General features: G+C 41.0%; 2 protein-coding genes and 2 long non-coding RNA genes across 6 annotated transcripts in view; 3 read left to right on the top strand and 1 right to left on the bottom strand.

Moving 5' to 3' along the window:
* The window catches only part of pip5kl1 (phosphatidylinositol-4-phosphate 5-kinase-like 1), a 65,042-nt gene extending 52,969 nt beyond the window's left edge, over window positions 1-12,073 (top strand). For both annotated transcript variants that reach the window (XM_026174584.2, XM_080303647.1), the window contains one exon: window positions 6,419-12,073. In XM_026174584.2, coding sequence (XP_026030369.1) covers window positions 6,419-6,860 — 442 coding nt within the window. In that variant the 3' untranslated portion in view covers window positions 6,861-12,073. The remainder of the gene's footprint in view (window positions 1-6,418) is intronic.
* A 1,766-nt stretch (window positions 12,074-13,839) lies between these two features.
* On the top strand, window positions 13,840-19,431 carry LOC145429702 (uncharacterized). Its single transcript, XR_013909978.1, has 2 exons — window positions 13,840-14,713; window positions 18,820-19,431. It is a non-coding gene; the product is annotated as an uncharacterized LOC145429702 (long non-coding RNA).
* On the top strand, window positions 14,841-16,998 carry LOC145429699 (uncharacterized). Its single transcript, XM_080303648.1, has 4 exons — window positions 14,841-15,336; window positions 15,483-15,734; window positions 16,208-16,297; window positions 16,469-16,998. Exons 1-4 carry the CDS (start codon window positions 15,207-15,209, stop codon window positions 16,726-16,728), a joined length of 732 nt encoding a protein of 243 aa, XP_080159774.1. The 5' UTR covers window positions 14,841-15,206; the 3' UTR covers window positions 16,729-16,998.
* A 12-nt stretch (window positions 19,432-19,443) lies between the features above and the next one.
* On the bottom strand, window positions 19,444-21,415 carry LOC145429700 (uncharacterized). 2 transcript variants are annotated; one of them, XR_013909976.1, is made up of 4 exons: window positions 21,141-21,415; window positions 20,577-20,755; window positions 20,274-20,355; window positions 19,444-19,740 (listed from the first exon to the last, which is right to left on the bottom strand). It is a non-coding gene; the product is annotated as an uncharacterized LOC145429700 (long non-coding RNA). The 2 variants fall into 2 exon arrangements; XR_013909975.1 differs by having other exon boundaries at window positions 20,577-20,717; window positions 21,141-21,411.
* Between the last annotated feature and the right edge of the window lie 1,844 nt (window positions 21,416-23,259).

A 23,259-nucleotide genomic window follows, 5' to 3' on the forward strand; every position in this document is an offset into this window, starting at 1 on the left:
CTCACAGTTGAAGTGTACCTCTGGTGCAAATTACTGACCTCTGTCATCATTTTAGGTGGGGGAACTTGCACAATCGGTGGCTGACTAAATACTTTTTTGCCCCACTGTATTTCATTTATTTGGGTTTATTAGAGTTGTTATTTGTATATTTAGGTTTCTCAAATCAATGTGCGTGCCTAATAAGAATTATAATAAATATTTTGATGTCCATTAGTAGAAATGGGCCTTCATGGTCAGTGTCTGAGGTCTTCTTCCCCAAGCTATAAAGCCTGCTTCATTTAGCCCTGTAAAGTCTGACTGATATGCCTCTAAGCTCTTTGTTGCTTTTCTCTTGAACATATGTTTGCATGATGATATAGAGCCAATATTCTAACTAATAATTAAACTTTTTGTAATTAAAATAAACAAGGGTTAGTTAGATTTAATTCCTGGTTGAATTTATAACTTTACTCGCTTAGAAAGAAATTAACAGATTCTAACTTTTATGGTACTTTAATTTTAATGGAGAGAGACAGGATATCAAAAATACCAAAAAGCCAGAAAAAAAAACCTATTACATAAACATTATAAATTGATTTGCATGTCATTGAGTGGCTCATCCAAATTTCAATTCGTCATGTTCCTAAAGCACCCCTGTCATTCCAACCTCTCCAACACTGTGATAAAGACCAAAGAGCTGACAAAGGGAGTCAGGGACAAGACTGTAGACATGCTTAAGGCTGGAAGGGGGGGGAAAGGGCCATCAGCAAGAAGCTTGGTGCCGAGGTGACGAGTATTGATCCGATTATACGGTAATGGAAGAAATATGAAATGACCATTAGTGGCCCTGGGTCTGGAATGTCATGCAAGATTTTGCCTCATGAAGGGAAGATGATCTTTAAAAGGTGGTGGATGACCCAAAACCTAATGACAGGAACTTGTTAATGATCAGGTGACCACCTACACTAAATGCCTTACCTCTGTGCTTGTCAACAAGGGTTTCTGCACTACTTCTGTGGTGAATCTTTGTAGACCTTGCAACGTAACTGACATTAATAGCTGACACCATTACCAGGATTCATGCTTTTCTGTGATGTTTTATGTGTTAATTACTTTGTGGTTGTGTCCCACAGCTTCATCTGTCCTTATACTAAAGTGATGACTCTTATTCTCTCACTGATAAAATTAAAAGCTGCAATGAGAAAGTAGCCTGAAATCCACAGCAGCAATCGACAGTACTGAAAAGCAGTTATATTTCCACAGCAATGCACGTCAGCTTTAGTGTATGTTAAGTGACAGGATTACAGAGGCCTCTGTGTTTTTGATGTACCTGTGGTCTGTAAGTCCTCAGTGGTGGACTCTGCTCTTCAGGTGATTTGTTTGCATTTATAAAATGTTTTTTAGTGACTTAGCAATCAAAAATATAATCATTCTACCTAAAATACATTAGAAACATGACGTTTTGGTTTACCATGTGAGTGGTAAACCAAATGCCTTACCAGCCCCAACCCTAAACCCAAATCAATATTAAAAAGCATTTTTAGTAACTAATTAGGTATGTAATCTCTGCATACCAGCCCCAACAGTAGTTTCTAAATCTGTTGGAAACTCCGTCATCAGTCTCTCCTGACATTTTTTCCAAAGCTGGTAGGGTTTGGTGTGTTTTACCGCAGCTGTTTAAGCCCTGACTACAAAGCACCATATAAAAGATTTGATAAAGCCAACTTTTAGTCAAGACCTCAACTATAAAAACAGAAATTAGCATAGCTTCCAAAGAAACTCTGCCATTCAAAGAGACTGTGTATATAGTTTATTGTGTGAATGCCGTGAGGCCCGGGTTCAAATCCTGCTTATGGCAACAATTTTTTCAGTTAACAGTTCAACCTTTTTAACTCTTTTCAACATAAATTTCAGCTTCTTCACCCCTTTGCAGCACAAATTCCAGATTCTTCAGCTGTTTTCAGCAAAACCCTCAGCTTCTTTACCTCTTTTCAGCACAAAGTTCTGCTTCTTTACACCTTTTCAGAAGAAACTTTTGCTTCTTTACCTCTTTTCAGCAGAAGTTTCAGCTTCTTGGCCTGTTTTCAGCAGAACTTTCAGTATCCTCATCTCTTTTTAGCAGAACGTTCAACAGGTTCACCTCTTTTCAGCAGACAGTTCAGCTTTTCCCACCTCTTTTCAGCACAAATCTAATCCTCTTCTGCTCTTTTCAGCAGAATTTTCAGTTTCTCCATCTCTTTTTTGCTGAAAATTCAGCTTTTTCACCTCTTTTCAGCACAAATTTCAGTTTCTTCACTGCTTTTGAGCACAAAGTTCTGCTTCTTCACCTCTTTTCAGCACAATTCAGCTTCTTCTGCACAGTGCACATTTTTTCTCTCATCATATCGTTGCTTGGGAGTAGAACTGGTTTGGCTTACTGGGATGAGTAGCCGCTGTGAGACCCAGTGGCGAAGTTTCGAATCCTACCTGTGGGGGTTGCCGCACATCTTCCCTGCTTGCATGCACACTGCTTTCTTATCACTCTGCAGTATACCCTTTCAAATACAGCCATCTTCAGCAAGCACTTCAGCTTCTACACCTCTGTTCAGCAGATAATTCTGCTTCTTCAGCTGTTTAGCAGATTTCACTACATGGCATTCACACTTTCGCAGGAAATGCAACTGTTTCTAGTTTTATGTAATATTCAGTACTGAACTTAAAACTTTTCAAGGAATCAATTTATCATTCAGTGTTTTCATAAAAGCCTTATTTTTACACAAACGAGGTTTAAGGCCTGGAGACGTTTGAAGCTTTTTGTCCTCCACAATGGAAAATGGCTAAAAATAAAAAGCCACTTTAGCCACCTCCTAATTTTATTAATTCTGTGCTCAGCTTTGAGTCTCTAACATCATTAAAACATAGCTGCTACTGCTCATTTTACATTTTTCGCTTGTGTTTTCACTCTTTCCCAACATGCTCAAATCTCTAGATTCATATATGTCCAAATTCCTTTGGAAAAATATGCCCCCACGTATAAGCTTAAAAACACTACAAAAGACCAAGGATAAAGGAGGATTAGAACTACCTAACTTTCAGCACTACTTCTTAGCCAACAGGCTTCAGTTTATCTCAGGATGGCTAAAACATACCTTCTTAGATGAACCTTGGCTAGATGTAGAAAAAGCACTTTACAATAATCTAGAGATTTCAGATCTACCATTTATCAGCTCAAACATCCAACGACATGAATGCTTCAAAAGCGTCAACATCGGCTCTTCTCTGATAGCATGGTGGGAGTTTCTAAAAATAACGGAGTCTTCATTAATCCCATGCAAACGTACACCTATCTGGAATAACCCTGACATATTACAAAACAATAATATGATAAACTTTTCAGATTGGAGTGGTAAAGGAATCAAATATGTAGAACATATACTAGAAGGAACAGAATTTATTTCATTTGACGGACTAGTTACACAATATGGGATCAACAAGAAAAGATTTTTAGAATATCAACAAATTAAATCCATAATAAACTACAAACACCACCAAGTGTGGTTCAGTTTCTTACTCTTAAAACCCCCAAATTACTATCCAAAATATACAGAATGCTTTCTAAAACAGATGAATCAATATCACTTCCTATGGCAAAATGGGAAGCGGATTTATCAGTTAACTTAGACCAAAACTTCTGGTCTCAGATTTGCTTAAAAACCTTTCATCTAATCAGAAATCCCAGAAATCGCTGCTGCACTGGGCCCCAGTCTGGATGGGCCTGGGCCCACTTTCCCTGGCGGGTTGCGGAGTATGGGGGTGCCTACTGGGGTCAGCGGGGGAGCTGACCCCAGCTCCACCACAACCACCGACACATGCAGGGCCTTGGAGTAGGGGTGTGTCACCAGCGTGCAGAGGAGGCATCCCCCCCCCTCTGTCCCCTTCTGGCTGCCTCTGCCTCAATTTTATCCCACAACTCAGACATTCACATTACTCACACTCTCATTACACATACATATAGGATCTTGGGGGTGGACACGCTACACGGAATCCAAATTATCATCAGGGTGTACACCTCACCCCTGGCGTCGTTGCCCACCTCTCAATTTTAAATACACGTAGACATTGAGGGCTAGCAGGAGGGGCTATGCGCTTACCTGCTGCTCTCTGGCAGGTAGCTCCATGCCCACCTCTCAATTTTAAATACACGTAGACATTGAGGGCTAGCAGGAGGGGCTATGCGCTTACCTGCTGCTCTCTGGCAGGTAGCTCCATGCCCTCCTGGGTTTTAAATGCACTTTAGAACACACATACATCAACACTACAATGAGCGGGTGGAGGGAGGTTTGGAGTCTTCTCTCACCCCCGTTCTCTGCGGCCTGCTGAAGCGGGAGGGCTAGAAGGAGGACTTGGTCGTCCGACTGCGGTCTGGAGTGTGGGGCCTCCCTGCTGCTGCGGAGTCGGGGCGGTCTGCTTCTCCCCACCGCAGGGAAAAGGGTAACACTACCTGGGTCTGGGTGCAGTCCCCCCCTCCAGGGGCAAGGGTACCTAGACCCGGTTTGTAGAGTACGCTTGGGGAGTGTGATCGTGTGTACAGCGTCTCTTTATATCTGTCTCCACGTTGGTTGAGTGTGGAGTAAGTGCATATGAGAGCATGAGAGTGGGAATGGATGTTTGTATCTGTGTGTGCCTGTATGTCTGTGTCTTTATGTCAGGTTGGGTATCAGACGCCACCTCTCTGGGGACATCTCAGGCCCTCCAAGGTTTGGAGGCCTATCTCCCCCCACCACTTCCCCTGCCGGTGGCGGACTCCCTCAGACATCAGTTCGTTGTGTCTGGGGATGGGCGTCCGGGTACACACCGGCTCACTCCTTGGCGGCTGCTTATCAGGGCCTGGAGCCTGGGGCTCGCTTGGGCCACTTTGGAGGTGGGGTGCCCCCGGCCTCTCGGCCTGGGGCTCGGTCATTCTGGCACAGCTGGCTGCCGTCGGAGCTCACGGGCACGTCACTGCAACCCGCCCTGGCTTCTGCTCCGCGGCTGCTGAGTGAGCCCTCATCTGGGACTCTCCTCAGCTCTTTCTGGGACAGTGGCGCGGCTGCCCCTCTGTTGGTCTTCCTTGGTCTCTTGTGTTCTGGGGGCCTCTGGATGTCTGGAGTTTTGATCTCCTCCATACCTGCTTCATGCCCTGGAGGACGGGGCTGTGGCCCCCCCACACCCTCTAGCAGATCATTACATGAAGGAACCTTTTAAAAAAACAAGCGCGTCCATGCTCACAGGTGTACACACGGGTGATCACACCCACAAACTACACCCTTTTTGGCTCCTACCTCAAAGCCCACTGTGTTCTGTTGATCTTATGTGCTGCACAATAATGTTTAATATTTAGTATTTACTGTCATATTCCCATATATCATTGTGATGTTGTTTATTCTATTACTCTCGTTTTCTTCTGCTTGTTTTCTTTTTTCTTTCTCAACAGGTGATCCAGGTGATCGATAGATGTATTTTTTTTTCTGCCCATTCTGTTGGTTTTTGTTTTTTGCCCTTCTCCCCCGTCCCTCTTCTCAGCTGTTTTTCTTTCCCTCTTTCTTTCTCCCCTTCTTTCCCCCAGTCAAGTCTTTCCCGTATTCAGCAAGTGAAAATAAAATAAACAATAAAAGGTGAATCAAATGGACCATTACGGCAAGGCTGGGATGGTCAGTTTGGTAAAGTAAATCCGTTGGGCATCTTTCTTTGCCTTTAGACAATAATTCTGATGGCAAAAGAGCCAAACGGGACAGGCAAAAAAAAAAAAAACATGCTCAAATTTAATTCGGTTCCCTGTCTCTCTGTGCACCTTGCCATTTTGTGTGAAAATTCCATTAGATCAGGATTTCTGACTCAGACTATCCTGTCTGGCACCACCAACCACACCAAGTTCCAAGTCAATTTAATAAGCCCTTTTTTCCATTCTGATGTTCAACCAGCAGTCGTTTCAACCATGTCCACACGCCTTAGTGCATTCTTCTATAGGAGTGGTGGATGAAATATTTGCCTTTACCATCTTGACACCCATTAGGCCAGCAGTAACCAGTGTGGAATTTTAGGGTTGCTCTGGGTTGCTTTTATTTAGGCTCATTTCTCAGAAACCAAAATATATTACCTTTCAGATTTTTGACTATATATTCTCTTAACATATTTTCTTTTTAACTGTTTCAAATTTGAATAAATATTATAAAAAATGGTAGACTGTAACCTAACCCAAGCCCCAGGCTTAACCCTAAATGAGTCATCAGTTACCTGGTGTTCAGAAATTAATGCATGAGTATAATGGCGTGGGAATTCAATGTGTATATTCAGTCTGGATTCACTTGGTGCCCTAAACTCTGTTGTAATCTGTCTAGACCGGACTGAAAGGATTACAAAAGGGTCAATTAGGATGTCCGTTTCAGTGACTCATTCTCATCTGTATGGCTTTTCTTTTCAGGTCTGTGAATCCAGGCTCCAGTCCAATCCATATGAATGCAGCCACAGTTCCCGGAGCAGTCGTGGACGAGGACCCTGCCCTATCCTTATCTGAAACAGACAGCGGCTTAAAGACACCACACTCTCAAGCTGCATCAAGGAGCAGCTCTCCTCGAACATGTGCAAAGGATGCTGGGCCAGCAAGCGCTGAGGCTGAGCTGCAAGACTTCCAAGCCCAAAACCGACGTTTGCTGCCAAACTTAAAGAATCCTCTTCACATCATTGATGGCCCCGAGCAGCGCTACTTTGTCGGCATCATTGACATTTTCACAGTTTACAGTTTTAAGAAGAGGCTGGAGCATTTGTGGAAGAGGTTGAGGCACCCCGGTCGGTCCTTCTCAACCGTCAGTCCACAGACTTACTGCCTCAGGCTGTGTCAGTGGGTGCAAGACCACACCAAGTAGAGCCTGAACAAGAGGTGGAAACTCATTTCCACTTCTCACCTGCAAGTCCAAATAACCAAAGTTCAAACGCATGGCGTAAAGCACGTTTCCTCTCAAACCTTCTCATCATAAGAACTTCAGACATTAAATGTGGGCCTCACCTCTGAGCCTTTAGCAGATACCAAAATGATTTTTGCACACACATAAATTAGATTTTGTAGAAAATGGATGGATGGCTGATTACGAAACAATGCAATGAAACAGGCTGTACGCAAATAGGAATTTCATTATTTATTTGAACATTTTTTTGGATTGGATTACTTCTTTATACTTCCTTAACCTGCCAAATAGTTTTAAGACAAGTATGCGTTTCAGCCCACTGTGTTCAAATTTTAGAATTATATTCTGGATTTGACGCTTCAAGCTGAATGTTTGGGGTATCTTAGCTTGCTATGACCATGAGTCTGAGCCGAAAACTCTGTACTTGGGCCCACCCTAACGCATAAGCTGCTTTATTCTACATTTTGACTCTGAGTGGGACCATAATTTACAGACTAAACACCAAGTTGTGTTCAAAATGGCTTAAATTGAGTGACTCTGACCACAAACACATCAAGAAAGTGATTAGAGAAGTCGTGAATCCAAAACAACACAGGGTTATTTTCTGATTTCTCTTCTATACATTCATACTTCTTTTTGCAACCAGAGGGTTTTAAAAGTAATGCAGGTGTAAGGCCTTTAATACACAGAGACTGTGATGTCCTCTATCCAGCTGTTATTGTTTCTATCCACTTCTTCTTCTGTTACTGCTAATGCTACCTCAGAAAGACTAATTTAAATACATGGGTGCATTAAAGGGTTAAATAAATACTTGTTTTGTGTTTTGCAAACCAGTGAGTTTGTGAAGCAAATATATTTGCAGCACAGGGAGCCTCATTCCTCAAGATCACATACATGTTCTAGCATCATGGAATAAAGCTGACTTGCAATCTTTTTTCTTTTTAATATATTTTCATTCTTATTGACTTCTGTAATGTACAGGGTGAACCTACAGCCATGGACCTTCTGTTTTTCCCCATCTACAGGGTGGGCCATTTATATTATATATAATAAAATGGGCCGCCTTCTAAATTGCCACCATGGTCACCACCCATCTTGAGGAGTTTGCCCCCTCACATATACTAATGTGCCACAAACAGGACTTTAATATCACCAACCATTCCCATTTTATTATATATAATATAAATGGTTCACCCTGTAGATGGGGGAACAACAGAAGGTCCATGGCTGTAGGTTCACCCTGTACATTACAGAAGTCAATAAGAATGAAAATATATTAAAAAGAAAAAAGACCTACAGCCATGTAGGTTCATGTCATCTTACCCTTAGATTTGAAAAAACATTTGAGAGAAACAAATTAAAAACAGGTAATTGAATTTTCTCTATAAATTATATTGTTCATGAGTGTGCTTGCATTTCTCAGCAAAACATTTTTTTTCTCCTAACTCAGCTACGCCTATGCAGGGCCAACCCAAATACGCAGGGCAAAGCTGCTCTGCAATCAAAGTCCACTCGAAAATCATTCCCCATGTGCCTTGAAAACCTCTGTACTGACGTCTTTGAGTAAACTGAATCCAAATTTCCATTTTGGAACAACGACACCCGAATAAATGAAAGCATAGGGTGATGTTAGAGAGCTAATAGCAAAAGAGCTTAGTGTAACTTCCAGAAAACCACTGCTGTTATTAACATCCATTAAATTAACTGCAGTTAATAATCTGGTGTTTCCAACCAATGCCAATGACTTGAACAAACCATTGTTTGATAAAGTGGAAGTAAAAGTGCTACAGGAATCTGATAAACTGACTGGAAGTTTCTGGCACTGAAAGCAAAGTGAAAATGCCTTAAAAATAAATAGATGGAGGAAAAAAAGGAATAAAAAGATTTTTTTAAAAAAGTTAAATAATTTAATAGATGGGTTTATTAAACCCTTGTGGGGATAGGTTAATTGGAAAATCCAAATTGCCATTCGGTGTGATTGTGCGAGTGAATGTGAGCGCGAATGGTTGTCTGTCTGTGTGTTGGCCCTGCGACAGACTGGCGACCTGTCCAGGGTGTACCCCGCCTCTCGCCCTATGACAGCTGGGATAGGCTCCAGCGCCCCCCGCGACCCTGAAAAGGAGAAGCGTAAGCGAATGGATAGATGATGGGTTTATTAAACAGCTAAATTAATTGAAAGTGCAGCAAGCAGTAAAAAAATGAGGCAAATTAATATTTTATGTAATCACCTTGTAATCACCTTGACACCTATTTAGGGCTCTGTGCTTTTAATCTTCTCTTGGCTGCACATTCTCTTTGTATGGCTCTGTTTGCATTTAGTGTTGTGATGTTGAATACATTCGTGATTCTTTCTCTGACAATACAAAGATCTCACAAATGCATGAAGGATTTAATGTGTGCAAATAAAATTAAATAAAAATGAAGACATGGGCAGCAGTAATTCACCCAATGCAAACATACAAAACAAAAAACAATAATTTCCTTTCCCACAGAAAGAAGTAAAGTGTGCCCACTGAGTAGATGGGGAAGAGCAAAAAATAAATAAATACAGGAAGAAGAAACTTGACTGGATCACAATTGCACCATAAATTAACTGTTCCGGAGTTCAACTGTAACCAGATCAAGACCACCTACTCCGAAGGCTTTCAATGTGGTTGTTTTAGTCCACACCCAAGTTTGATTAGCATGTTGGTATCTGCACAAACTAACTGCACCATGGGACAAAATGATTGAGAGTTTGAAGTAAACAGTGCAATGCCTCATTAAAGGTGGAGAAACACCACCCTTACTTCAAAATGCTTCTCACCAAAGTCACTGACAAAAAAAAAAACCTAAACAGTTATTTTGGCTACGTTCTTTCTGTGCATCTTTGCCAAAGTAAACCAGCTTCTGTTTCTGACCATGTAGCGTTACAGAGCAGTCACAGACTCAGGGGTTTAAAATGTGGCCGTATCTATTGAGAGGTCACTTGCGAGTTTGCGAAATCCTGGGTGACACTTTATAATATGACCCGACAGTAAGGGCATTATTCCCCTATAATTAAACAGACTTTAGTTGTTTTATTTTATTTATTTATGCATTTTATTTGAGTTTCAATGTAGGTTGTGCCTAAATATTTTACAGGGAAGGAAATACAAGGTATAGCGTGAGTTATTTGAAGTACAGGGTGGGCCATTTATATGGATACACCGTAATAACATGGGAATGGTTGGTGATATTAAAGTCCTGTTTGTGGCACATTAGTATATGTGAGGGGGCAAACTCCTCAAGATGGGTGATGACCATGGTGGCCATTTAGAAGTCGGCCATCTTGGATAAAACTTTTGTTTTTTCAATAGGAAGAGGGCCATGTGACACATCAAACTTATTGGTAATGTCACAAGAAAAACAATGGTGTGCTTGGTTTCAACGAAAATGCGCCCGACGTCAGGGGTGAGCCATGGCTTCCAGCGGAGTTCCTCCTCCAGCTGGACAAAGGCTGCTCGGCGTCGCTCCTGAAGTTCGATGTCTGCTGGGTCCATAATATGGTCGCGATCTTCTGTCAAGTGAAGGCTGTGTGCAGGCAGGAAAAAGACCCAAAATGCAGACTCACGGAAACAAAAGGTGAACTTAAATAAGGCTTTAATGCTGGACGACAAAACAGAAAACTGGCTGAACAGCATACAAAATAAACTAACGCGGCGGGCTGGCAGGCTGGCAGACAGACAGACAGAACACACAGTACAATATGATGGTCCGTGTCACCCCAACAGATATTTAGCGAGGAAAATTTAAAAACAAACAGCAATTAATTAATTAAAAAAACAATTTAAGATTGGGAATGTTTTGTGTTTTATTTTGGTTTTTCTAAAAATAATTACCATGATACCAATTACACTACTTAAAATTACTTAAGCTGTACTTAAATGTAATCAAGGTTTAATTATTGCTTTGTTTCCTGTAAAATCCGGTTTAATAAATCTGGAGCTGAGGATTTCCACTATGGCTGAGCCAGGTGGTGAAGAATGAGCCAAGATCCAAGGACACTGGATCTTGGAAGGCTGGTTATTAGGACAAGACAGCCACCTTCACCACATGAGATGGATGCCACCTCCCACCTCCCTTCCCCTACCCTCCTCCCTGTGTTTCTATATCTAAGCTTCTTTAAGTCCTTAGCCGACGAGTATACCTAGAATAACTTGAATTCTGCCTGTTATTATGACCATAATTTACAAATTAACTTGATATTTCATGGGGAAATATTAAGCTATGGGTCATGGGTGAAGGTCATGGGGAAGATTATAGATATAGATTATAGATTAATGGAGCTGAGGGCCATTTTCTCATAGACCTCTATACAGCTAGGAGTGTTTCTCTAGCTGGAGGACTCTACCAGTCTTTGCCTTCACTTACCAGACTTGGAGACTACGTCAGTTTTTTCTGCATGTGTGGAATGATACAATGGAAGTTTCTTTCTGTTTTTGAAAGGAAAAATAGAAAAATCCAGAATCAGAAGCTGTCCTTGCAAAATTCCTGTTTAGTCTATGTGATGTTGTCTGACAAACTGTTGTAACAGCAGTCTGGCGAGGAAGGAGCGGCTAGCAGGTCCAGCGGGCATGAGGTGTGGAGGTTAGCCGGATAACTCAAAGCCAGTCAGTTGAATCAAACAACAGACCTTTATTCGCTGTCAGCAAAATAAGACCACACTAGCCAGGTCTCCACGGCTCTACTCGGTCCGTACATACATGTGCAGAGATGGGTAGTCGCCGGCACCAGGCTGTTACAACGGTAAGGTTTCTCCAGAACAGACACATGAGCAGCATGTAATGGCTGCCGCTATACCGATTTTCATTGATTTAAACCTTTCTGTGTGTGATGACACAGTTTGATTCCACTCGTGTTGTGATCCATGTTAGGCTGGTTGGCTTTGTTGTCATGTCCTCTGATTTCTGTGTTCCCCTTTTATTGTTTTTATGTTCAGTATTTCAGGTTTGGATGTTGTCATGTTTTAGTATTATTTGACTTCCTGTTGTAGTTTGACCATTTGTTTTCTCATGTGTTATGTTCGCTTTTACTTCCTTTTTTCTTTCATCTCCTATGCTTACAGTTTTTGTGGTTTGTGTTTTTGCCTTTTTTTTGTTTGGCTCTGGAATTTGGCTTATCAGCATTTCAATAAACCTTTTTTTGTTTTTCTTTGTTGTTGTTGTTGTTTTTTTATTCTTATTTTGGTCTGTATGTAAGTGTAGCTCTTTATGATACCTTTACACTTGCGCTTAAAAGTCTCACTTTCTGGATTACAGAGATTGTAATTGGTTCTGTGGGGTTTTGTTTTGTTTATGTTTTTTTGTTTGTTTTTTGCCATAGTCTCTGAAACTATTTTGGGTTCAGCAGAGCAATTTTAAAATCTCATAGCTAACATTAATTCACTAACAATAATACAGTTTACATGCCTGAGCATATCAAATTAAAATGGACCTACTAATTACGTCAAGCCAACAAATGCACCATCAGCAACTTCAGGAACTCTTTTTTTCTCTCACCTTTTCATACAATTTTCAAAGGTTCAAAGCGTTTATTGTCATATGTACAAAGAAAAAAAGGCCCGGTTAGGTTAATGTACAATTTTGTACAACATCAGCTGATTGCACATACATTTTGAAATCAGAACATATTGCACTGATTACTGTGAAATCAGCACAATATGTGCAATATTTTGGTGATTCATTATTAATTACGTCTATGCAAACAAAAGCACCGTCAGCAGCTTCGGGAACTCATTATTTCCTCCCCTTTTTGTTCAGTATGTAGATGATTTTGTATGACATCAGCTGTTTGCACAATATGTGCAGTTAGCTGATGTCTACATATTGGGTGATTTGGACGCTGCGTCATTTTCAAAAAAGGTTCCATTGTTCTTTCCATTGTTCTTATGGGTGGCTGTAGCTCAGGTGGCAGAGCAGGTCAGTCACTAACCAGAAGGTCGGTGGTTTGATCCCAGGTTGCCTCCTGGCTGCATGCCAAATATCCTTGGGCAAGATACTAACCCCGTGTTTGCCTACTGGTGGTGGTCAGAGGGCCCAGTGGCGCCTGTGTCCGGCAGCCTCGCATCTGTCAGTGCGCCCCAGGGCAGCTGTGGCTACAATATAGCTTGCTGTCACCAGTGTGTGAATGTGGGTGTGAATGACTGAATGTAGTGTAAAGCACTTTGGGGTCCTTAGGGACTGAGTAAAGCGCTATACAAATGCAGGCCATTTACCATTTTTCACATCAGTATCGCATCCTCGAGCAGATGATTTGATGTCTCATTTAAAGGCCACTGTGCTCAGCGGACTTTAAATGAGCGACTAGTGTGCTAATCTCAACACTGACAGTGAGATTATGCAACTTGATTTATTTTTTGTTCATGACTTTAAAGGAGGCTGTGCTGTCATAGCTGTAAACTGTCAACTGCATGATGTGATGTGAATAAAACTCTTAGCAGCGGTGAGATCCCACTCCTAAATCCCCTGTGCCGTTTTGAATACATAACAGGTCTTTCTACTTTGAAAAAATAATTGCAGGCAATATCTTTATTATTGCTTTCATTTATTTACTAATTTTAGTTTTTGCAAAAACAGAGCATAATGGCAACCCAACACATGGAAATACAATAAAGAAAACGACACGATAAAACAAAGAGGACTGATGTCATTTGAGTTTCTTTGAAGAGTTGTGAGGATCATTGGTGTTTTAGTTTTGCTCCCTCGTCTGCCTTCACATACATATAAACTTTAGTGACAGCATATTCTTAATACACGGGGTTTAATAAGATGCACAAGCAACGCTATTGAGAACTATAGGCATGCTGTGTGGTTTAGTGGTCTTAGCAGAGGCGGACCCACCCACAGGTTTAAGGTGTAGCTGTAGCACAACCTCACATAAGTGAATTAGATATGAATGCAAATAATCGCGTACCTACTATGGAACTCCAAAGCGTTCAAAATTAAATAAATAAATAGGTCAAGATGAAATAAATAACTATGTGAATAAATAAGACACAGATATGTAATGTGAGAATGATATTGTGAAATAATGGAACACATTTTGAAAAAAATGCTCATTATTGTGAAATATATTGCATTCTGCTATATAAATTTACTTATTATTGTGAAATATTATTTCATGGTCATTATTTTTCACAATAACAGAGATTATTCCTGAGGCATTTTATTTATTTCCAGCCGTTTTTAGTCCAAAATGACCTTTTTTCAAAGTCAGTCTTTATTTCAAAATCCCGTTTTTCCCGATGGTCTATTTATTTCATAATGCGACTTTTCAGCAGAATGACTTTGTCTGTCAATCAATGTAAGTGGGCTGGACCTTTGCACCTATTGGCTTATCGTTTGCCATCGACTAGTTTTCCTGGATACCGGCTCCGCGGACGGCTACTGCAGCTAGCAACAGCGTGCTAGGTCAAAAGTCACGGAGGATGGCGGACTGGTGTGAACTTCAGCCAGTTCTGCTGATTTAAGCAAATCAGATAGAGAGGGATCATTTACCTGTAGATACTGTTTTGAGTCGTTTAGATGTTTCTGAAATGCTTGGGATGATAATTGCTCTTCAAGATGTTCGCATCGATGACAGCATTGTCAAAGGTTTAAGATCAATTCAGCACCGTGTTCGTTTGGAATACGCCGAGGAAGAACAGTCTTCAAATGTTGGCCGTCCACGTCTAGAAATCCCGGTGCAGCACTCAGGACTTTAGTGCTGTCCGGGATAACCGTCGGGGTAATTGCCGATACATTTTCTGTGTCTCCGAGCACAATTAGGAGGAAAATGACGGAGGATGGTCTAAGGTAAGTTTATGCTGTAATTGAGCACCTGTGTGATTCTGTACACAGCATTGTTTAGGTGTTGACCTTAATTATGACGTTTGACAATGAATTATTATCGCTTACTTTTTTTTGTTACTGGTGCGTTCACACCGAACGCGATAGAGGCAGGCGGAGCGTCAGGTTTACATGTAAAGTCAATGGAAAGGCGCGCTGACCCGCGATTGCGGCCCCCGCGAAAATTCGGAAGCGTTTTGGCGTTGCGAAAACGCAAAAACGCCAGAAACGCGCGTGAGTGTAGGGCGTTTCAGGCGTTTGACTCGCGAAAAAATCCACGCGCGTGAGTTTATGTGTTGCATTTTGTGCATACGCGCGTTTCGCCTCCCCCGCTCGAGTTGGAAAAATCTGAACTCCAGCGTAAAATCGCGCCGCGACAACCAATCAGGAGCCTGGTGACGTGGCTGTTACCTAGTTCAAAGGGGCAGATCCAGCCAAAGCCATTCATTCTGCATTCAAAATGGAGGAGAAACTAATCAGTGCTGTGGCAAATCATCCAGAATTATACGATGCTACCTATTATTTCTACCGAGACAGGAATAAAAAGGACCTAGCTTGGAGACAAATCAGTGAGGAGATCGGGCAACCTGGTAAGTTCATTCCTACTTTTTAATTTTCAGACTGACCCGATGAAGCCGCGCAAAAGCTAGCAAGCTAGCAAGCCCGCCTACTGTCCCGCGATTTTCCCACTGTTGTACAAATAGCTTTCCGCTAACCAGATAATGCGTTTATTCAGAGGACATCTGCAGGAGAAAGTGGAAGGGCCTCAGGGACACCTATAATAAGGAGAAGAGGGCAGAGAAGGAGAAGAGGAGTGGGTCGGCAGCAGGATCGGGGAGGAGATGGAAGTTCTTCACGGTCATGGGGTTTCTGGACCCCTTCCTCACTCCGCGGGAGACCAGCGGAAATATGGTGCGGACCGTGGAGAACTTCTCCCCCGAGGACCAGGGACAGCCCGAAGAGGCAGCAGGGGAGTGTCAGTCAGAAGGTATATTTACAATGAATTAATGTAGGCAGTTAATTAATGCGTGTTGTCATACAGGAATATATTTTGTTTAGTAATAAACAGTATACAGTAGTCCCGCCGTTCATCCGTCACGGCCTCGCCTGTCGCTGATTTCTTTCTTTTTATTGCACCGTACAGCTTTCAACAATGCGCATTGCATTCTGCATTTTGCTCCCGGTGCAGGTGCCTATTTCCCATTCGGAAATAGGCACCTGCACTGGGAGCAAAAAAGGCGCACAAAATTGGCGCCGCAGACAGAGAAAAAGCGCAGCATACTTTAACGTTTTAAAATTGACTTGGTTTGCACTTTCAGAATCAACTTGTGAGAACTGTGACTACTGGTCATGTGCTGCAATAAATGAGAGACCACTGTATATAATAATAAGTATATAATAACATAATATTCTCTATGACTATTGTCTTCAACCTGTTAACATTTAATATTGTCTTGATAGAGTCAAGTAATCATGCAGCAGAGTCCTCTCCTGTTGCTTCTCCTGGCTCCCCAGTCCCTGGTCCATCCACTCCTGCTGCTGCACCCACAGGTATGAACATCAAGCACTGATCGCTTTTTACTTGCTTGAATCCCCTTGTGATCACCTTTACTAAATATCTACAACCAATCTGTTCAAATCCTGGTTTTATTCAATTTTAAAAATAAAAATCTAGTAGCAGCATTCTCATTTCTTTGTGGTGTTTTGTTCTGTGTTTTACAGGCCCACAGAGGAGGACAGCTCGAAGGCGGGCGAGGGAAGGGTCCCAGGACGGTCCATCGGCGGTGGAGCTGGCTATCCTGGAGTCCCTAAAGAGGCCACGCCCGTCTGCAACAGAGCATTTCCTCCTCAGCCTTGTTCCTGCTCTGGAGAGCATGCCGCCTCAGACACGAGAATTCGTGAAATTCCAAATTTATAAATCAGTTTTTGAAAACAGCACAGCTGTGCTAAATTTGGAAACATTGGACCCTAATGATCAGTAGTTTACTGATGAGGCAGCAGCTCTCCAGGGCAGAAACAATGTTCTTATGTTTCTCCTCCTTCTCCCTGAGGCTCTTCCACTCCAAGCTGGGTCCTTTTTATCCCTGTCTCTCTGTAAATAGTTAGATCTCATATATTTATGTTATTTATGTCCTTTTGTTACTGAATTTGTATATTTTATTCCTGTCTGTCTGTAAATAGTTGATGTCATATATTTATCCTTTTGTTACTGAATTTATATATTTTATCAAATAAACATTTATACTGACAAATGTCTTTGTTCTACTACACAGCAAATATTGGCACCGGACTTAACAAAAGTAGAATTTATTTCATATTACACCAATAACAAAACATACTAATACAGTGGGATGCATAAGTTTGGGCAACATTGTGAAAAGTAATTATTTTCCTGTACAAATCGTTGGTTGTCACAATAAAAATTGTCAGTTAAATACATCATATAGGAGACACACAGTGATATTTGAGAAGTGAAATGCAGTTCACTGGATTTACAGAAAGTGCAATAACTTTAAACTAAATGAAGCAGGTGCATAAATTGGCAACACAAAAAAAGAGGAATAACATAAATATGTAGTGTATATCAATGTGTGTGTCTCCTATATGATATATGTAAGTAACATTTTTTACTGTAACAGCGATTCATACAGGAAAATAATGACTGTGAACCTTCACAGACACTAATAATAAGGTTGCCCAAACTTTTGCACCACACTGTATATAGGAACATAGTGAAGACAAGTTGCAGAGTAAAAAGAGGTTAGTTTATTTTGGAGTAGAGCTCCATTCATTAAGAAAATGTTAAAAAGACAGGAACACTCTTTAGAGGTTTGTGGGTGGCTCTTAAAAGAGCCGTTGTGGGGAAGTCGTTCAGACTTCAAACAGGCTACTCCTTTGGTTGCCAAGACACAGCTCCCTCTGCCGAGAAGTGAGCCATGAACTTCTCCCTCACCAGGACAGCCTCTCTGGAGGAGTTGTTTGCTGCCACACGACCCAGGCCTTGCAACGGCTCCACCACAGCAGGCGCCACACCTCCCACAGCAGGTGCCCCTCCATCCAGGCGCAGCTCCTGTAGCAAATGGTGAAACTCACCAAACTGATCACGCGTCTCGAGGACCTGATGGACCCAGGTACGGCGAGGACGTCTCTTACGCCGCTGCTCTGCTCTCCACAGTAAATAAAGAAGGGAGACTCTCTCTTCAAGCGCTAGCTCGACAGCTGCCATCTTTCAAAGATACCGGTCTAGCACAACTTCCTCCCACATCCCTCCCACATTTCCGGTTCACGCGCGTGAAAATATGATATTTTGGGGCGCGAGCGATTTTTCTTGGACACGCGTAGAGGTCGCGAATGTGCAGGCGTCAAGTTAGGGGCGTTTTGGCGTTTTTTCACGCGCCCATCGCGTTCGGTGTGAACACACGGTAAAGCTATCGGCGCCATCTCGGCGTTGAGACACGTTTAGCAGTGTTAGCTGTTAGTGTGTTAACTCGGAGACTGGGGTCAGTGGAGCCTGTAGGAACCTTTTACACAGAGAGTAGACCCACCAGCTTTCCACAGTCTACTTACTTATCACATCTTGTTAGACAGCAGGGTCATTAGTGCTTTAAATAGTACATAGTTGAATGTTTCATTGCTGTTTGCAGTTGATTGTTCTCTGATAACGCATAACAAGGTTGATGTTAAATAGCGAGTTTATTGAAATGGTTTTGTCTATTTCAGCAGCATTATAGATATACTTTCTCTGGTGTCTTCGGTAAAGCTAAAACAAGAATACATTTACATCCTTGGTTCTTTCAGCATTAATTGGAAAACTTTGAGATTTGCTGTGCGCCTCCCAAGCCATTCTCTTTTATCCCACCTGTCAGGTATAGATGGCAATACTTTAAACAAAGTTAAATTTGTTATACCTGAAGAGAACCAATCCTGACCTAGAATGGGTGAATGAATAATTAGTTGGTAGCCAATGCCTAAGCAACTCACATAGGCCCTGGCAGACTCAATAAGTCCATCTAGGAACAGCTGCAGGAAACACCTCTTCAGTTTAGATTTAAAACATGTGCATGCTCTTTCAGGTTGATGAGGATTATGGTGTGGACTGGACAGGACAACATAATCGCTGCCCATCAAATGAGATCACCATTCCTGAGATTCAGCTCCCAGATGCACTGAATGAACAAGACCCTGCTGTGCTACCAATACTTCAAAATCACTTGTAGAAAGACATTATTACATTTAATCAGTTTCTATGTCAGGAGGATTTTTTTTTTTTTTTTTTTTTTTTTTTTAAATTTCTACAGCTTTGTAGCTAATACTGACTCAAAACAGCATAACCAATTTCATTTTCAACAAAACAGTGAGTGGCTATAAAACAGGATTTGTTTTATACAGCTGTCACTTTAATGATATTCATTTCTTGGTTGGATATACAGTACATGTCAACTCTGAGCAGATTTAATACAATGAACACAGAGTAGTGTAACATCTTAATTCAAATAATTTTTTCTAGAAATTTTTTTTGTATCAGTAGCGAGTATAAACAAAACATATTGTGTAATTTATAATGTACAGTGAACAACTGATTTTGATATCTGAACTCTTCATCAGTTTATATTAAAAAAGCCATAAATGCACACCTGTACTCTGTATTTTTCACTGTCAAGTGTATTAAAAAGAACTAGAACTCACTAGATTGTCCGTTTCTTTGAACACCGAGTACAGTAATGTGATGCAAGAAAGAAGAAATGGTCTAATTTTACCATGTGGTTATGGAATCAATCGTAAACCAGACCAAAACCTGAGTCAGTAGAGTTGAGACACACCTGAATGTCCATTAGAAATGACTCATAGGTACAGTAGTGTGCAGGAAGACGTAGTACTTCAAAACCGGTGGAAGACTTTGGAAGATTGCTGTTGACCACTTCCACAGTCATTTCTCGGCAAGACTTCCCATCCTGTCCAAAACTTGATGAGGGCTTTTTGTTGTGCACAAGATGCTGCAACAGAAGATTGTTTTAAACTATAATGACATCCTATATTCATTATTTTGAATCTTTTATGGAGAAATACCATAAAGATGACCACTTACATACAGGGCACCAGACATTTTTGCCACACTCAAATTGCTGTTGTAGCTTTTATAGATATTTTTATGTTAACAAAGCTAAAAGTAGTCTACATACAATTCTAGTGCAACTGATAATGCCACCACTCTTATGTATTGCATGGAGCAAATAACAAAACAAAATTATACTATAGCGTAGAGCTGGGCGATAGAACGATAACGATATGTATTGCGAAATAACTTTTTCTCAATAGAAAAATTAAACTATTGCGATAGACCTCACCGCTCTTGTCCTTTTTATAAAAAAATAAATAAAAATAAATATTGTGATATGAAAAAATCTCATATCGCCCAGCTCTACTATAGTGTACTTTGTTAATGACCCAAGATCACTGGACTGTATGTAATTTACCAAAGTATAATCAGAGAAAACCAATGGCAAAATACCTATCGCAGCAGACTTACCATTTTCAATGAAGGACCGAAGGTAACCTGCCACTCTGCATTTATCCTCGAGAGCATTCCTCTTCTTCCTCATCTTCATCTTCTGTGGCAGGCCACAGTCATTTTATAGCTTTACTTATCTTGTAGTCTTAAGAGCATCAGCAACATTAGGTGTATTTTTATTAAATGTAACCCAGCTGTTCAACTAACCCACGCATACAAAACAGTATATTGGTGTTTTGTGTCAACAATTAATGTTCATCCTTCATAAATTAACCAAATAGCTTTACTATTCAGATGTTAAAAGATGTGACCTGACCTTACCTCACAACAGGGAGCAGTCTCTGATTCCCTTGGTAAGAAAGGAGGAATGATGTCTGATCTTTCTGTCAGAAGCGGCCATACCATGGTTTCCTTAAGCCCTTTCCTCAGCTGCTTGACTTGACGACTTGTTTGTGTTATGACCTACAACGGTGAGACCAAACCAAAACTGAAGTTGGAGTCTGTAAAGTGACACACACTTTAAATGTTAAATATTTAAAGAACATCCACTGTACTAGTAAAAGCATTTTCAAATTATACCCACTTACAAAATCACTACGTTGAACTAAAATTGCTTTCTTTTCTTTCACATAGATTACTTGTCTTCCATATTAGCACAGAAGATAAGCCACTTTAAAACAGTCATGAATAACTATTACCTACAACAATGTAAATAGTAATACAGACATTAACCCAGAAGACAATTATTTTCTCTTACCTAATTTATAGAATTCTTTGCTATGTTAAAAAACAGTATTAAAAAAAATCTGTGACTAAACTGATTAAAAAGCTCATTTTTGCCAGACAGACAGACTAACCAAGCAATAATAACATATCGTTACTTACCCTGAACAGCGTTTCGTGGAGTGGAGCTAGCTGTGATAGCGTTAGCATTTGCTAACGTTAACACTGTGCGGTTGTGATGAGAACTTGGACCAGGGACCACTTCATCTCCAGTACACTGCTGCAATACGCAGACTGAGGTGAAGACGTTCAATCTAAGCGGTTAGCAAGTTCTCTGAGTAACTCAGAAACGGACTTGTTTCCTGCAGCCATGCCCTTCACAAGAATTGATACACCTGTAACGTTATTCGCGCCCAGTGTTTTGCATTTGTCGGTGCCTTAAGTTTATTTTGAGCTGCATACTGCCGCCAGCTGCATAGGAGACGCATTGCACCATTAAACCTAAATCGACAATTCATGTGCTATTACTTATGTCTGAGTAAAGGAGCAACCAATCACACAACTGGCTCCGCCCTGTCTTTCTTGATTGACAGACAAAGTCATTCTGCTGAAAAGTCGCATTATGAAATAAATAGACCATCGGGAAAAACGGGATTTTGAAATAAAGACTGACTTTGAAAAAAGGTCATTTTGGAATATAAACGGCTGGAAATAAATAAAATGCCTCAGGAATAATCTCTGTTATTGTGAAAAATAATGACCATGAAATAATATTTCACAATAATAAGAAAATTTATATAGCAGAATGTAATATGTTTCACAATAATGAGCATTGTTTTCAAAATGTGTTCCATTATTTCACAATATCATTCTCACATTACATATCTGTGTCTTATTTATTCACATAGTTATTTATTTCATCTTGACCTATTTATTTATTTAATTTTGAACACTTTGGAGTTCCATAACCTACTGCCCTGCGCATCGCTAAGAAAACGAATGAACTAGAAATCAAAAAACAGTTTGTGTATTACTCAGTATAAAAATTTTCTTCCAAAATAACATTAGTTTGGAAAAAATGTCAGCCTCTTAAAAAAAACCCTACTGGATCAATCGCAATGATTTGTATGGATATATAAGATAATATAGCATTGTTTGTATTATTTGTAGTTTTCCTGTTTATCTGTTGAGTAGTATTCAGTTTAGTAACAGTTTTGTTTTCCAGTCTGGGGCCCGTTCTTCGTACGTCGCTTACTACATCCAAGATCAAATGACACATCCAAGATCAAATCATCGCGCTAACCGTGAGCTCGCTAATCCGGTTCCCCGAACACACTTGCTGTTGACGATTACTACAGCTGGACGCAGTAATGTGACATCACTGGGCGTCGTAAAAGGGGCTACGCATCGATAGTAGAAACATTGATCGGCAACCCGCTGATTGGTCGGCGAAAATGTCGAAGGGGCGTGCTCGGTATTTTCCGGCAGCAGAGCAAGAACTCTTGAGTGAGGGATTTCAGGAGTTTCAGAGTTTAATTAAAACGCAAGAGAACACTGCAAAGGCTGCAAAAGCAAGGAGAGAGGGCTGGCAGAAAGTTGCTGACAAATCAAACTCGTAGGTAATTTAATAATAATAATAATAATGGATTGGATTTATATAGCGCTTTCCAAGGCACCCAAAGCGCTTTACGATACCACTATTCATTCACTCCCACATTCACACACTGGTGGAGGCAGCTACGGTTGTAGCCAGGCTGCCATATCGCGCCATCGGCCCCTCTGGCCAACACCAGTAGGCGGTAGGGTAGATCTATCATATGACACTATATTGTCCAATATCATATGGCATTATATTATATTATAATATGTTATATTATATCCCCTTTCACATTAGAGCCACAACAGGACCCACAAGAACATGGGAACAAGTAAAAGTGGAATACAGGAGTATTCTACAGAATGGTAATATTTATCTCTTAGATTGCTTTGCGTCTCTTGGCAAGGTAATACTGGCCTGTAATACTCTGTTAGTTTGTTCATAACAGCAACCAAGAAAAGGGCAGAGGAAAAAAAAGACAGGTGGTGGTCCTGCACCCCCTCGTCAACAAGTTGGTTAAGTAAATAATACCCTCACGGGAATATCGATATCTCTCTATGAGCACACTGTCGCGCTGAGCTAAAGGATCCTGTCTATCCCGCAATATACGCTGAATTCTGAGGACTCTCCTTATCAATCTTGCACCTTCCGCAATGGGCTGCTCGCGTATACGGACAGGACATG

This window comes from Astatotilapia calliptera, chromosome 7 (assembly GCF_964374335.1).
Source record: "Astatotilapia calliptera chromosome 7, fAstCal68.1, whole genome shotgun sequence".
Lineage (NCBI taxonomy): Eukaryota > Metazoa > Chordata > Actinopteri > Cichliformes > Cichlidae > Astatotilapia > Astatotilapia calliptera.